General features: G+C 40.0%; 1 protein-coding gene across 1 annotated transcript in view; it reads left to right on the top strand.

The window, feature by feature from the left end:
• The window catches only part of GON4L (gon-4 like), an 87,127-nt gene that overhangs the window by 46,310 nt on the left and 28,498 nt on the right, over positions 1 to 12,319 (top strand). Inside the window, exons 12-14 of the mRNA XM_065875065.1 lie at positions 8,612 to 8,652; positions 9,250 to 9,353; positions 11,630 to 11,828. Coding sequence (XP_065731137.1) covers positions 8,612 to 8,652; positions 9,250 to 9,353; positions 11,630 to 11,828 — 344 coding nt within the window. The remainder of the gene's footprint in view (positions 1 to 8,611; positions 8,653 to 9,249; positions 9,354 to 11,629; positions 11,829 to 12,319) is intronic.

Genomic DNA, 12,319 nt, shown 5'->3' with positions numbered 1-12,319 from the left:
TGTATCAGTTTACATTCCCACCAACAGTGCAAGAAGGTTCCCTTTTCTCCACACCCTTTCCAGCATTTGTTGTTTGTAGATTTCCTGATGATGCCCATTCTAACTGGTGTGAGGTGATACCTCATTGTAGTTTTGATTTGCATTTCTCTAATAATTAGTGATGTTGAGCAGCTTTTCATGTGCTTCTTGGCCATCTTTATGTCTTCTTTGGAGAAATGTCTGTTTAGGTCTTTTGCCCATTTTTGGATTGGGTTGTCTGTTTCTTTAATACTGAGCTGCATGAGTTGTTTATATATTTTGGAGATTAATCCTTTGTCCGTTGATTCGTTTGCGAATATTTTCTCCCATTCTGAGGGTTGTCTTTTCGTCTTGTTTATAGTTTCCTTTGCTGTGCAAAAGCTTTTAAGTTTCATTAGGTCCCATTTGTTTATTTTTGTTTTTACTTCCATTACTCTAGGAGGTGAATCAAAAAAGATCTTGCGGTGATTTATGTCAAAGAATGTTCTTCTATGTTTTCCTCTAAGAGTTTTATAGTGTCCGGTCTTACATTTAGGTCTCGAATCCATTTTGAGTTTATTTTTGTGTATGGTGTTAGGGAGTGTTCTAATTTCATTCTTTTACATGTAGCTGTCCAGTTTTCCCAGCACCACTTATTGAAGAGACTGTCTTTTCTCCATTGTCTATCTTTGCCTCCTTTATCATAGATTAGTTGACCATAAGTGCGTGGGTTTACCTCTGGGCTTTCTATCTTGTTCCATTGATCTGTGTTTTTGTTTTTGTGCCAGTACCATATTGTCTTGATTACTGTAGCTTTGTAGTATAGTCTGAAGTCAGAGAGTCTGATTCCTCCAGCTCCGTTTTTTTCCCTCAAGACTGCTTTGGCTATTCGAGGTCTTTTGTGTCTCCATACAAATTTTAAGATGATTTGTTCTAGTTCCATAAAAAATGCCATTGGTAATTTGATAGGGATTGCACTGAATCTGTAGATTGCTTTGGGTAGTATAGTCATTTTCACAATATTGATCCTTCCAATCCAAGAACATGGTATATCTCTCCATCTGTTGGTATCATCTTTAATTTCTTTCACTAGTGTCTTATAATTTTCTGCGTACAGGTCATTTGTTTCCCTAGGTAGGCTTATTCCTAGGTATTTTATTCTTTTTGTTGCAGTGGTAAATGGGAGTGCTTCCATAATTTCTCTTTCAGATTTTTCATCATTAGTGTATAGGAATGCAAGAGATTTCTGTGCATTAATTTTGTATCCTGCAACTTTACCAGATTCATTGATTAGCTCTAGTAGTTTTCTGGTGGCATGTTTAGGATTCTCTATGTATAGTATCATGTGATCTGCAAACAGTGACAGTTTTACTTCTTCTTTTCCAATTTGTATTCCTTTTATTTCTTTTTCTTCTCTGATTGCCGTGGCTAGAACTTCCAAAACTATGTTGAATAATAGTGGTGAGAGTGGACATGCTTGTCTCATTCTTGATCTTAGAGGAAATGCTTTCAGTTTTTCACCATTGAGAATGATATTTGCTATGGGTTTGTCTTATATGGCCTTTATTATGTTGAGGTAGGTTCCCTCTATGCCCACTTTATGGAGAGTTTTTATCATAAATGGGTGTTGAATTTTGTTGAAAGCTTTTTCTGCATCTATTGAGATGATCATATGGTTTTCCTTCTTCATTTCGTTAGTATGGTGTATCACATTGATTGATTTGCATATATTGAAGAATCTGTGCATCCCTGGGATAAATCCCATTTGATCATGGTGTATGATCCTTTTAATGTGTTGTTGGATTCTGTTTGCTAGTATTTTGTTGAGGATTTTTGCATCTATATTCATCAGTGATATTGGTCTGTAATTTTATTTTTTTGTAGTATCTTTTTCTGGTTTTGGTATCAGGGCAATGGTGGCCTCGTAGAATGAGTTTGGGAGTGTTCCTTCCTCTGCAATTTTTTGGAAGAGTTTGAGAAGGGTTGGTGTTAGCTCTTCTCTAAATGTTTGGTAGAATTCACCTGTGAAGCCATCTGGTCCTGGACTTCTGTTTGTTGGAAGATTTTTTTTTTTTTTTTTGCGGTACGCGGGCTTCTCACTGTTCTGGCCTCTCCCATTGCGAAGCACAGGCTCCAGACGCGCAGGCTCAGCGGCCATGGCTCACGGGCGCAGCTGCTCCGCGGCATGTGGGATCTTCCCGGGCCGGGACACGAACCGGTGTCCGCTGCATCGGCAGGCGGACTCTCAACCACTGCGCCACCAGGGAAGCCCTGTTGGAAGATTTTTAATCACAGTTTGTTTCATTACTTGTGATTGGTCTGTTCATATTTTCTGTTTCTTCCTGGTTCTGTCTTGGAAGGTTATACCTTTCTAAGAATTTGTCTATTTCTGCCAGGTTGTCCCATTTTAGTGGCATAGAGTTGCTTGTAGTAGTCTCTTAGGATGCTTTGTATTTCTGCAGTGTCTGTTATAACTTCTTTTTAATTTCTAATTTTATTGATTCGAGTCCTCTCCCTCTTTTTCTTGATGAGTCTGGCTAATGGTTTATCAATTTTGTTTATCTTCTCAAAGAACCAGCTTTTAGTTTTATTGATCTTTGCTATTGTTTTCTTTGTTTCTGTTTCATTTATTTCTGCTCTGATCTTTATGATTTCTTTCCTTCTGCTAACTTCAGGTTTTGTTTGTTCTTCTTTCTCTAGTTCCTTTAGATGTAAGGTTAGATTGTTTATTTGAGATTTTTCTTGTTTCTTTAGGTAGGTTTGTATAGCTATAAACTTCCCTCTTAGAACTGCTCTTGTTGCATCCCATAGGTTTTGGATCTTTGTGTTTTCATTGTCATTTGTCTCTAGGTATTTTTTGATTTCCTCTTTGATTTCTTCAGTGATCTCTTGGTTATTTAGTAACGTATTTTTTATCCTCCATGTGTTTGTGTTTTTTACATTTTTTTCCCTGTAATTAATTTCTAATCTCATAGCGTTGTGGTCAGAAAAGATGCTTGATATGATTTCAATTTTCTTAAATTTACTGAGGCTAGATTTGTGACCCAAGATGTGATCTATCCTGGAAAATGTTCCATGCGCACTTGAGAAGAAAGTGTAATCTGCTGTTTTGGATGGAATGTCCTATAAATATCAGTTAAATCTATGTGGTCTATTGTGTCATTTAAAGCTTCTGTTTCCTTATTTATTTTCATTTTGGATGATCTGTCCATTGGTGTAAGTGAGGTGTTAAAGTCCTCCACTATTATTGTGTTACTGTTGATTTTCTCTTTTATAGCTGTTAGCACTTGCCTTATGTACTGAGGTGCTCCTATGTTGGGTGCATATATATTTGTAATTGTTATATCTTCTTCTTGGATTGATCCCTTGATCATTATGTAGTGGCCTTCCTTGTCTCTTATAACATTCTTTATTTTAAAGTCTATTTTATCTGATATGAGTATAGCTACTCCAGCTTTTGATTTCCATTTGCATGGAATATCTTTTTCCATCCCCTCACTTTCAGTCTGTGTGTGTCCCTAGGTCTGAAGTGGGTCTCTTGTAGGCAGCATATATATGGGTCTTGTTTTTGTATCCATTCAGCAAGCCTGTGTCTTTTGGTTGGAGCATTTAATCCATTCACGTTTAAGGTAATTATTGATATGTATGTTCCTGTGACCATTTTCTTAATTGTTTTGGGTTTGTTTTTGTAGGTCCTTTTCTTCTCTTGTGTTTCCCACTTAGAGAAGTTGCTTTAGCATTTGTTGTAGAGCTGGTTTGGTGGTGCTGAATTCTCTTAGCTTTTGCTTGTCTGTAAAGCTTTTGATTTCTCCATCGAATCTGAATGAGATCCTTGCCGAATCTGAATGGGATCCTTGCCGGGTAGAGTATCCTTGCCCGGTAGAGTAATCTTGGTTGTAGGTTCTTCCCTTTCATCACTTTAAGTGTATCATGCCACTGCCTTCTGGCTTGTAGAGTTTCTGCTGAGAAATCAGCTGTTAACCTCATGGGAGTTCCCTTGTATGTTATTTTTCATTTTTCCCTTGCTGCTTTCAATAATTTTTTTTGTCTTTAATTTTTGCCAATTTGATTACTATGTGTCTCGGTGTGTTTCTCCTTGGATTTATCCTGTATGGGACTTGCTGCACTTCCTGGACTTGGGTGGCTATCTCCTTTCCCATGTTACGGAAGTTTTCCACTATAATCTCTAAAAATATTTTCTTGGGTCCTTTCTCTCTTTGTTCTCCTTCTGTGACCCGTATAATGCGAATGTTGTTGCGTTTAATGTTGTCCCAGTGGTCTCTTAGACTGTCTTCATTTCTTTTCATTCTTTTTTCTTTATTCTGTTCCGCAGCAGTGAATTCCACCATTCTGTCTTCAGATCACTTATCCGTTCTTCAGCCTCTGTTATTCTGCTCTTGATTCCTTCTAGTATATTTTTCATTTCAGTTACTGTATTGTTCATCTCTGTTTGTTTGTTCTTTAATTCTTCTAGGTCTTTGTTAAACATTTCTTGCATCTTCTTGATCTTTGCCTCCGTTCTTTTTCCGAGGTCCTGGATCATCTTCACTATCATTATTCTGAATTCTTTTTCTGGAAGGTTGCCTATCTCCACTTCATTTAGTTATTTTTCTGGTTTTATCTTGTTCCTTCATCTGGTACATAGCCCTCTGCCTTTTCATCTTGTCTGTCTTTCTGTGAATGTTGTTTTTGTTCCACAGGCTGCAGGATTGTAGTTCTTCTTGCTTCTGCTGTCTGCCCTCTGGTGGATGAGGCTATCTAAGAGGCTTGATGGGAGCGACTGGTGGTGGGTAGAGCTGACTGTTGCTCTGGTGGGCAGAGCTCAGTAAAACTTTAATCCACTTGACTGTTGATGGGTGGGGCTGGATTCCCTCCCTGTTGGGTGTTTGGCCTGAGGCAACCCAAGACTGGAGCCTACCTGGGCTCTTTGGTGGGGCTAATGACCGACTCTGGGAGGGCTCATGCCAAGGAGTACTTCCCAGAACTTCTGCTGCCAGTGTCCTTGCCCCCATGGTGTGTTACAGCCTCCCCCCACCCCCCGCCTCTGCAGGAGACCCTCCAACACTAGCAGGTAGGTCTGGTTCAGTCTCCTATTGGGTCACTGCTCCTTCCCTTGGATCCCAATGCACACACTACTTTGTGTGTGCCCTCCAAGAGTGGAGTCTCTGTTTCCCCCAGTCCTGTCGAAGTCCTGCAATCAATTCCCACTAGGCTTCAAAGTCTGATTCTCTAGGAATTCCTCTTCCCGTTGCCAGACCCCCAGGTTGGGAAGCCTGACGTGGGGCTCAGAACCTTCACTCCAGTGGGTGGACTTCTGTGGTATAAGTGTTCTCCAGTCTGTGAGTCACCCACCCAGCAGTTATGGGATTTGATTTTACTGTGATTGCGCCCCTCCTACAGTCTCATTGTGGCTTCTCCTTTGTCTTTGGATGTGAGGTATCTTTTTTGGTGAGTTCCAGTGTCTTCCTGTCGATGATTGTCCAGCAGCTAGTTGTGATTCTGGTGTTCTCACAAGAGGGAGTGAGAGCACGTCCTTCTACTCCGCCATCTTGGTTACTCCTCCTGATTATATCAATCCATACTATTTTATATGTCCTTTTTAATACTCATCTCTCTCATAGTTGCTTATTTATATCTGTCTCCTTCCCTAAACTGTGAGCTTCTCATGGCTTTTGTGTTGTTTATTGCCTTAGAGCTGGTGTTTTTCACGGGGCTGACAGTGTTTGCCAATCAACTAGTGAACTTTTCTGGGTTGCCTGAATGATGGGTCTTCCTTTCTAGTCATAGAGTTCTATGGTCATAAGTAAAAACTGGGATAGAATTTTAATTTTGTTTCTACCCCTTGTCGTCTTAAGTTATCATGCTTAATTATAATCCCTTTAAGAGGACTTTTCTTACATGGATGATAAAAATTTAAAAATAAAAAAAGCTTATGGGCTTCCCTGGTGGCGCAGTGGTTGAGAGTCCGCCTGCCGATGCAGGGGACACGGGTTCGTGCCCCGGTCCAGGAAGATCCCACATGCCATGGAGTGGCTGGACCCGTGAGCCATGGCCGCTGAGCCTGTGCATCCGGAGCCTGTGCTCTGCGACAGGAGAGGCCACAGCAGTGACAGGCCCACGTACTGCAAAAAAAAAAAAAAAAAAAAAGCTTAGAATCACAGAGTTTGGAAAGCCTCCTGTGGTCACATATATTTTCCTCCCACTTAAGCGTTTGTTAACAGCTTCTCTCACGTGGCCTTTCAGTCTGTTTGAATACCTCCAGTGACAGGGAGTTCATCAGCTCTGCAGATAGTGTGTCCTACTCTTGAACACCTCTTCAATTAACATTTTCCTTATTAATTTTTTTTAAAATTTATTTTTATTTTTTGGCTGCGTTGGGTCTTTGTTGCTGCGCGAAGGCTCTTCTCTGGTTGCGGTGAGTGGGGGCTACTCTTCGTTGTGGTGCGCGGGCTTCTCATTGCAGTGGCTTCTCTTTTTGCGGAGCATGGGCTCTAGGCACACGGGCTTCAGTGGTTATGGCACGTGGGCTCAGTAGCTGTGGCACGCGAGCTCTAGAGCACAGGCTCAGTAGTTGTGGCGCATGGGCTTAGTTGCTCCCCGGCACGTGGTATCTTCCCGGGAGAGGGCTCAATCCTGTGTCCCCTGCATTGGTAGACGGATTCTTAACCACTGTGCCACCAGGGAAGCCCCAGCATTTTCCTTATTGAACCTCAGTCTATCTTTTATATTTCTCTGTTTGTCCTTTGTTGCCATAAAATGTAATTTACTCCTAAGTGTGCATAGTATGTTTCTTTTTCTACATTTTTTCTTTATTATGCTAAACATACCGAGTTTTTTCAGTTCTCTAAATGCCAGGCTTTCCACATTTCAACCCCCAAATTACCCTCCTCTGGATTCTAGCCTTTATTTTTAAGAAAATTCTCCCCCATGACATTTTATTATGAAACTTTTTGAACATATAGAAAAGTTGAAAGAATTGTAGAGTGGACACCTGTATACCCACTACCTATCTTCTATAGTTAACTTTTCATATATTTGCTTGGACATGCACCTATCCATCTATGAATCCATTTTTTTTTAAAGCATTTCATAGTGAGTTGTAGATATCTAAACATTTCAGCATGCATATCATGAATTAGAACTCAGTATTTGTTTACAGTTTTTCTTTTTAGGTAAACTTATACACATTGTAGTACAGAAATCTTAAGTGTACCATTCAGTGAGGTTCGATGTGCCTCCTCTTGTATAACTCAAACCCCTAACAAGATAGAGATTTGTCACCCCAGAAAGTACCCACTTGCCCCTTCCAAGTCAGTCCCCACACCGTCCTCCCAGGTGCGACCACTGTTCCCTTTTCTTGTATCACAGATTAGATTTGCCTCTTTTAAAACTTCATGTGAATGGAATCATATAGTATGTGTTCTGTTGCATACAGCTTCTTTCACTTAGCATAATGTTTTTGAGATTCATGCACATTGCTTGTATCATTAATTTCTTCCCTTTTATTGCTGAGTAGGATTCCAGTGTATAAATATACCAATTTGTTTATTTTTCATCCATCCGCAGGTATTGATGCACACCTGGGTTCTTTCTAATTTCTGGCTATCTTAAATAAAGATAGCTCTGAACTTTCTTGTGCAAGGTTTTGTGGACAAATGTTTCATTTCCCTTGGGTCAGCTATTTAGGGGAAGAATGAGTGGTCATAAGGTAGCTGTATACTTAGTTTTCTGAGAAATTGCCAAACCTTTTTCCAAAGCAGCTTTCCACTTTACATTCTTTTTACAGTTCTGGTTGCTCCACATCCTCACTAACATTTGGATTTTAGCTTTTCAATGCCCTCTTAAGAAGGGCTTTTACAGAAATGATCACAGTCCTCTAGATAGAGCCTGAGACTGCTCTGATTCAGTGATATGCTTGCCTTCTTGGTTGTGAGCACTGTTTTGGAGCTACTGTGTCATATTGAACTTAAGGTCAACCAAAACATTGAGATCTTTTTCAGATTAATTGTTTCTGAGCCATGTTACCTTTTTGTGCACTTAAGAAACTGATTTTTGAAAATCCTAAATGTAAGACTTTAAATTTATCCCCATTATGTTTCATCCAGTTAATTTGAGAAAACCTAGAATTTTGAATCTGTCATCAGTTGGTCTGGCAGTCCCTTTCAGCTTTATATCGTTTACAGGTCTGGTAAGTGTGTTTTCTGGGTGTTTTAGGTTGTTGACGGGATTGCTGAATAGTTCAGGTCCCAAGATAGGGTCCTATGACACACTGCTGGAGACTTCTGTCTTGACTCCATTCAGTAGGATGGGCCAACAAACTATGAATTTATCTCATTATAAAATCATCTAGCTTACGTTTTTGTGTGTTTTCCCATTAGAATTTAAGCTTCATGAGAGTAAAGTCCTGTCATGTATCTAAGCATCTAGAACCAGGGATTAAGGCATATAGTTGGTGTTCAATAAATGTTTTTAAATGAATGAGTCAATGATGGCTAGATATGAGGATTTTGTTAAAAGCCTTGCTGAAAACAACTTTCAGTGAATTTTCTTGGAATTCCCCGTGTCAAAATGAAGCAAACAAGTGCCAACAGCATACCGTTTGGCTTTTTTGCAGAAAAGGAAGTGAATGAACTGATGGAAGAGCTGTTTGAAACTGTGAGTAATGATCTTCGAATGAGAACTCAGAATAGTAAAAGTGGATTCTCCAGCAAGCTCTGTCCTTTGGTCCCAGGGCCTCTCTCTCCAGAAGGGTGGTGTGAACCAAGCCCATTCCCCTTTCAGTCCACCCAGGAGAGAATATAGACAGGAGATTTTTGCTAAGTAATAAACTTTGATTATCCATATGTAGGTTATTCTTAATAAAGTTTTCCTTGCAGGCTTTTGGGTGGACTCTTGACTATCACATGTTGCATCCTTAAAGATTGCAAACTAATTTTAGATTATTCTGAGCCCAAATAGTTACCTTTCTCATAAATTTATCTCTTTAAAGATATTCTGATCATTTCAAGTTATCCATGCTCTGTGTTTACCATTACAAGTTGGCTGATTGAGAAACTCTTTTCCTGGCATAATAGCTACCCCATGTGCAGGATTGTGCGAGCCCAGAAGTGAGAAAGGTTGTTAATGCAAGCTCTTTCTGTGCGCCAGCGTTATTAAAGTCCTGTAAACTAGTCTTTGCTTTCCCTTCTCACTGCTAGAGTGACTTTTGCATGCCCATTCCCCAGGAAAATCCTTCTTTTCCTTTGCCCTCAGTTTCAAGATGAGATGGGATTCTCCAACATGGAAGATGATGGCCCAGAGGAGGAGGAATGTGTGGCTGAGCCTCGGCCCAACTTTAACACCCCTCAAGCCCTACGGTAGGCCAACCAAAGACGTTGAGACTTAGAATGGAGGAAAAGTGTATGTGTGAAAAGGTTTTGAGAAATTTTAGCTAACAATTTCCCATCCCTGACTACCTGATATTAGGATGCAGAGTCCCTTGTGGGTGTTAGGTGTCAAGTGAATAAGTCTCCTTATGGGGCAGTGCAGCTATAGACCAAGCTGTACCTGTTTGGGAAGGGAGAAAAAGCAGTAGCTGGCATCCATAGCAGCTTCTCCAGGTGAATGGTGCTGGAGAGGTGTGTAGGACTCTATGTGGCCAGCCACAGAAACTATCCCAAATTGTAATATCCAGTATGTCCCTTTTGTTTTTCTATTTGTCGTTAACATCTAGTAAATGTTAATGAACCTTTGTTAGTCACCAAGGCATTAACTGAGCAAACCATAAAGCACCTGAAGTAATGCCCTGGAGTCTGAAATGTGTGTACTGCCCTCTTCACTTAAATTAGCACTTCCATTGTCCCACCCAGAGAGTAGAGGCTTTAAACTTTTCCCCGTTTTTGTGATGAGTTTGCATAGTTTATCCGTACTTTATTGCTATCCATTCTGAGTAGCAGCATACTATCGTTAGGTGACTGGCTGGATGTCAGGGTATGGTTTGTGCCATGCATGGAACAAAGCAAAACTGAAAGACACATAGTCTCTAATTAGTCCTGTGTTTTAACAGCATTACCTAACTAGAGAGCTTTGGATCCACCTGAAAGCTAGGCCTTCAGGGAACTTGCAAATTTAGTGAAAAAGACAAGGTATACTAATCATTGTGTAAAAGTCAGAAATATCAGTCATACTCCATTACAATAAATACCATAATATAACCACAACAGAAATCTCAGGAGTTCCTTTTTTTTTTCCAGCTTCGTTGAGGTATAATTGACAAATAAGGTTGTAAGATACCGAAAGTGTACAGCTTGATGATTTGGTAAACGTATGCTTTGTAAAAGGATTCCCCCCATCAAGTTAATTAACACTTCTATCACCTCACATATTTACCTTTTTTTTTTTTGAGAACAAATTTCAAAATTTCTTCGAGTCTGTATTTGACCCACTTATTTCACACCATATTTCATAGAAAAAAATTCTAGTGTAGCAGAGTAGAACCTGGGAACTTACTATCATGGGATTTGATCTGTAAACATATTTCAGTTCCACTAGTCAACTCTGTGTATGGATTTTTAAAATTTGGTCATTATGTAACTACTTAAAAATCCTTATTCCGATTCAGTTACCTTTCGGTATTCAGTTGATCTGCATGGGCTGCTGCTGCTTTTCTTTCAGCTAGAAATGCAAACCTAGCTTAATCTTTGATTAAGTAAAATATCACAGGGAAAGTGAGTTACCTGTGTTCCCCGTATCAACTACCCATCCAGGTAATACTTATTAAAATCAGGTGCAGGCTTTTTCTTTTTGCATTATCTACAGTTTTCATGTTTCTGTTCTTCTGTTCCTCTGTTAGTAATGCAGATAATCAAGAGATTTCAATTCTCAGTAAAATTGTGCAGAGGACAGGCCTGTGTCTTTAGGTTTTCACCCTGTGTCAGCCCATACTCACAGTAAATACTGTAAAAGGAAACATAACTTTTTTCAACAGCCTCTGGGGACAAAGATTATTATCATTTAACTATTGCTAAATTCTGGAGGATTTCTTGAATTATGATAACCTGCTAGTCATAGCTACTTGAGCAGGTCTTATCCTGATTGCACAGAGTATCAGCTCTTGCTTAATCACCTGAGTGTCTTGTTCTGCCTCTACCTCAGAACTAGCATGCTAGGTATTTGGATTCTTACTTCAGCCCCAGACACAGTCTCTCTCTCTCCGGAGGTAGGGGTAGGAGGGTAGTGTTAGAAAACTTGGAGAAGATTCTGTGTCACCACTAAAAACAAGTCTGAGATTAATTTGGCTGTCAGTGTGATGAAAAATGATGGGTTCCCATTAGCTCCTCGACTGCTTTGTTATCCAGACACTTCCCTACTCTTAGATTTTTGTTTAATTTCCCCTTCATTATGATATTACTTAGAAGACTGATGTAGAAGAATGGGTGGGGGGCAATTCAGAACCATCTTATTTGAATCTACGCTAACAACTTTGGGAGAAGATTTGGGTAGGATAGGAGTTTGCCTATCGGCTAAAGTGAGATTTGGGGATTAGCAGTAGATGGAAGTTGTTCAGACTTGCTTAGCCCACCATTAGAAGGAACTGGGTGTGTTGTGGACCCAGGGAAATGTTCAAATCCAATCATCTCCCTGTTGAGGATAGGTTTGAGGAACCACTGGCCAACTTGCTAAATGAGCAGCATCGCACAGTGAAGGAGCTACTTGAACAGCTGAAGATGAGGAAATCTTCAGCCAAACAGCAGCAGGAGGTAGAGAGGGTTAAGCCCCAGAGTGAGAAAGTTCATCAGACTCTGATTCTAGACCCAGCACAGAGGAGGAGACTCCAGCAGCAGATGCAGCAGGTAAGACTCTTCTTGGTAATGTTAATATTGGACCATCCCATGGCCTGGCTCGAAGCCAAACATTAAATTAGCAGCTTTGGAAAAGTCGGAAACAGGTGTCTTGATAACCACTGAAACCACAGGACCACAGGATCTTCGCATCAGTTAGGACCTTGAAAGGTCATCATGTTGGTGTCTCAGGTAAGAATGCATGTAAGGACCCTGATAGTATTCAGAATGATAGATTTCAAAGAATCTTTAGTAATCCCTTCTGAATTTAACAGCCTTATTGCCAGAGTAGTTTTTTCTTCTTTCTAATCTTAGTCCCTCTGGCTTGAGGTTAAACTTCCTCTGGTTCTGTCATTTTGCTCAAGTGGAACATATTTGAGAAAAAAATTCATACCAAGATACTATGTTGTTCTCATAGTCTCTCTAGAAAGCCAAACATATATGCTAAAGTCACTAACATCTTGGTAAAGTCTTCTGGGTTCCTGAAATGACAACATCATAAC

The sequence above is a fragment of the Phocoena phocoena genome, chromosome 1 (genome assembly GCF_963924675.1).
Source record: "Phocoena phocoena chromosome 1, mPhoPho1.1, whole genome shotgun sequence".
Lineage (NCBI taxonomy): Eukaryota > Metazoa > Chordata > Mammalia > Artiodactyla > Phocoenidae > Phocoena > Phocoena phocoena.
This window is presented reverse-complemented; position numbering and strand designations above follow the sequence as displayed.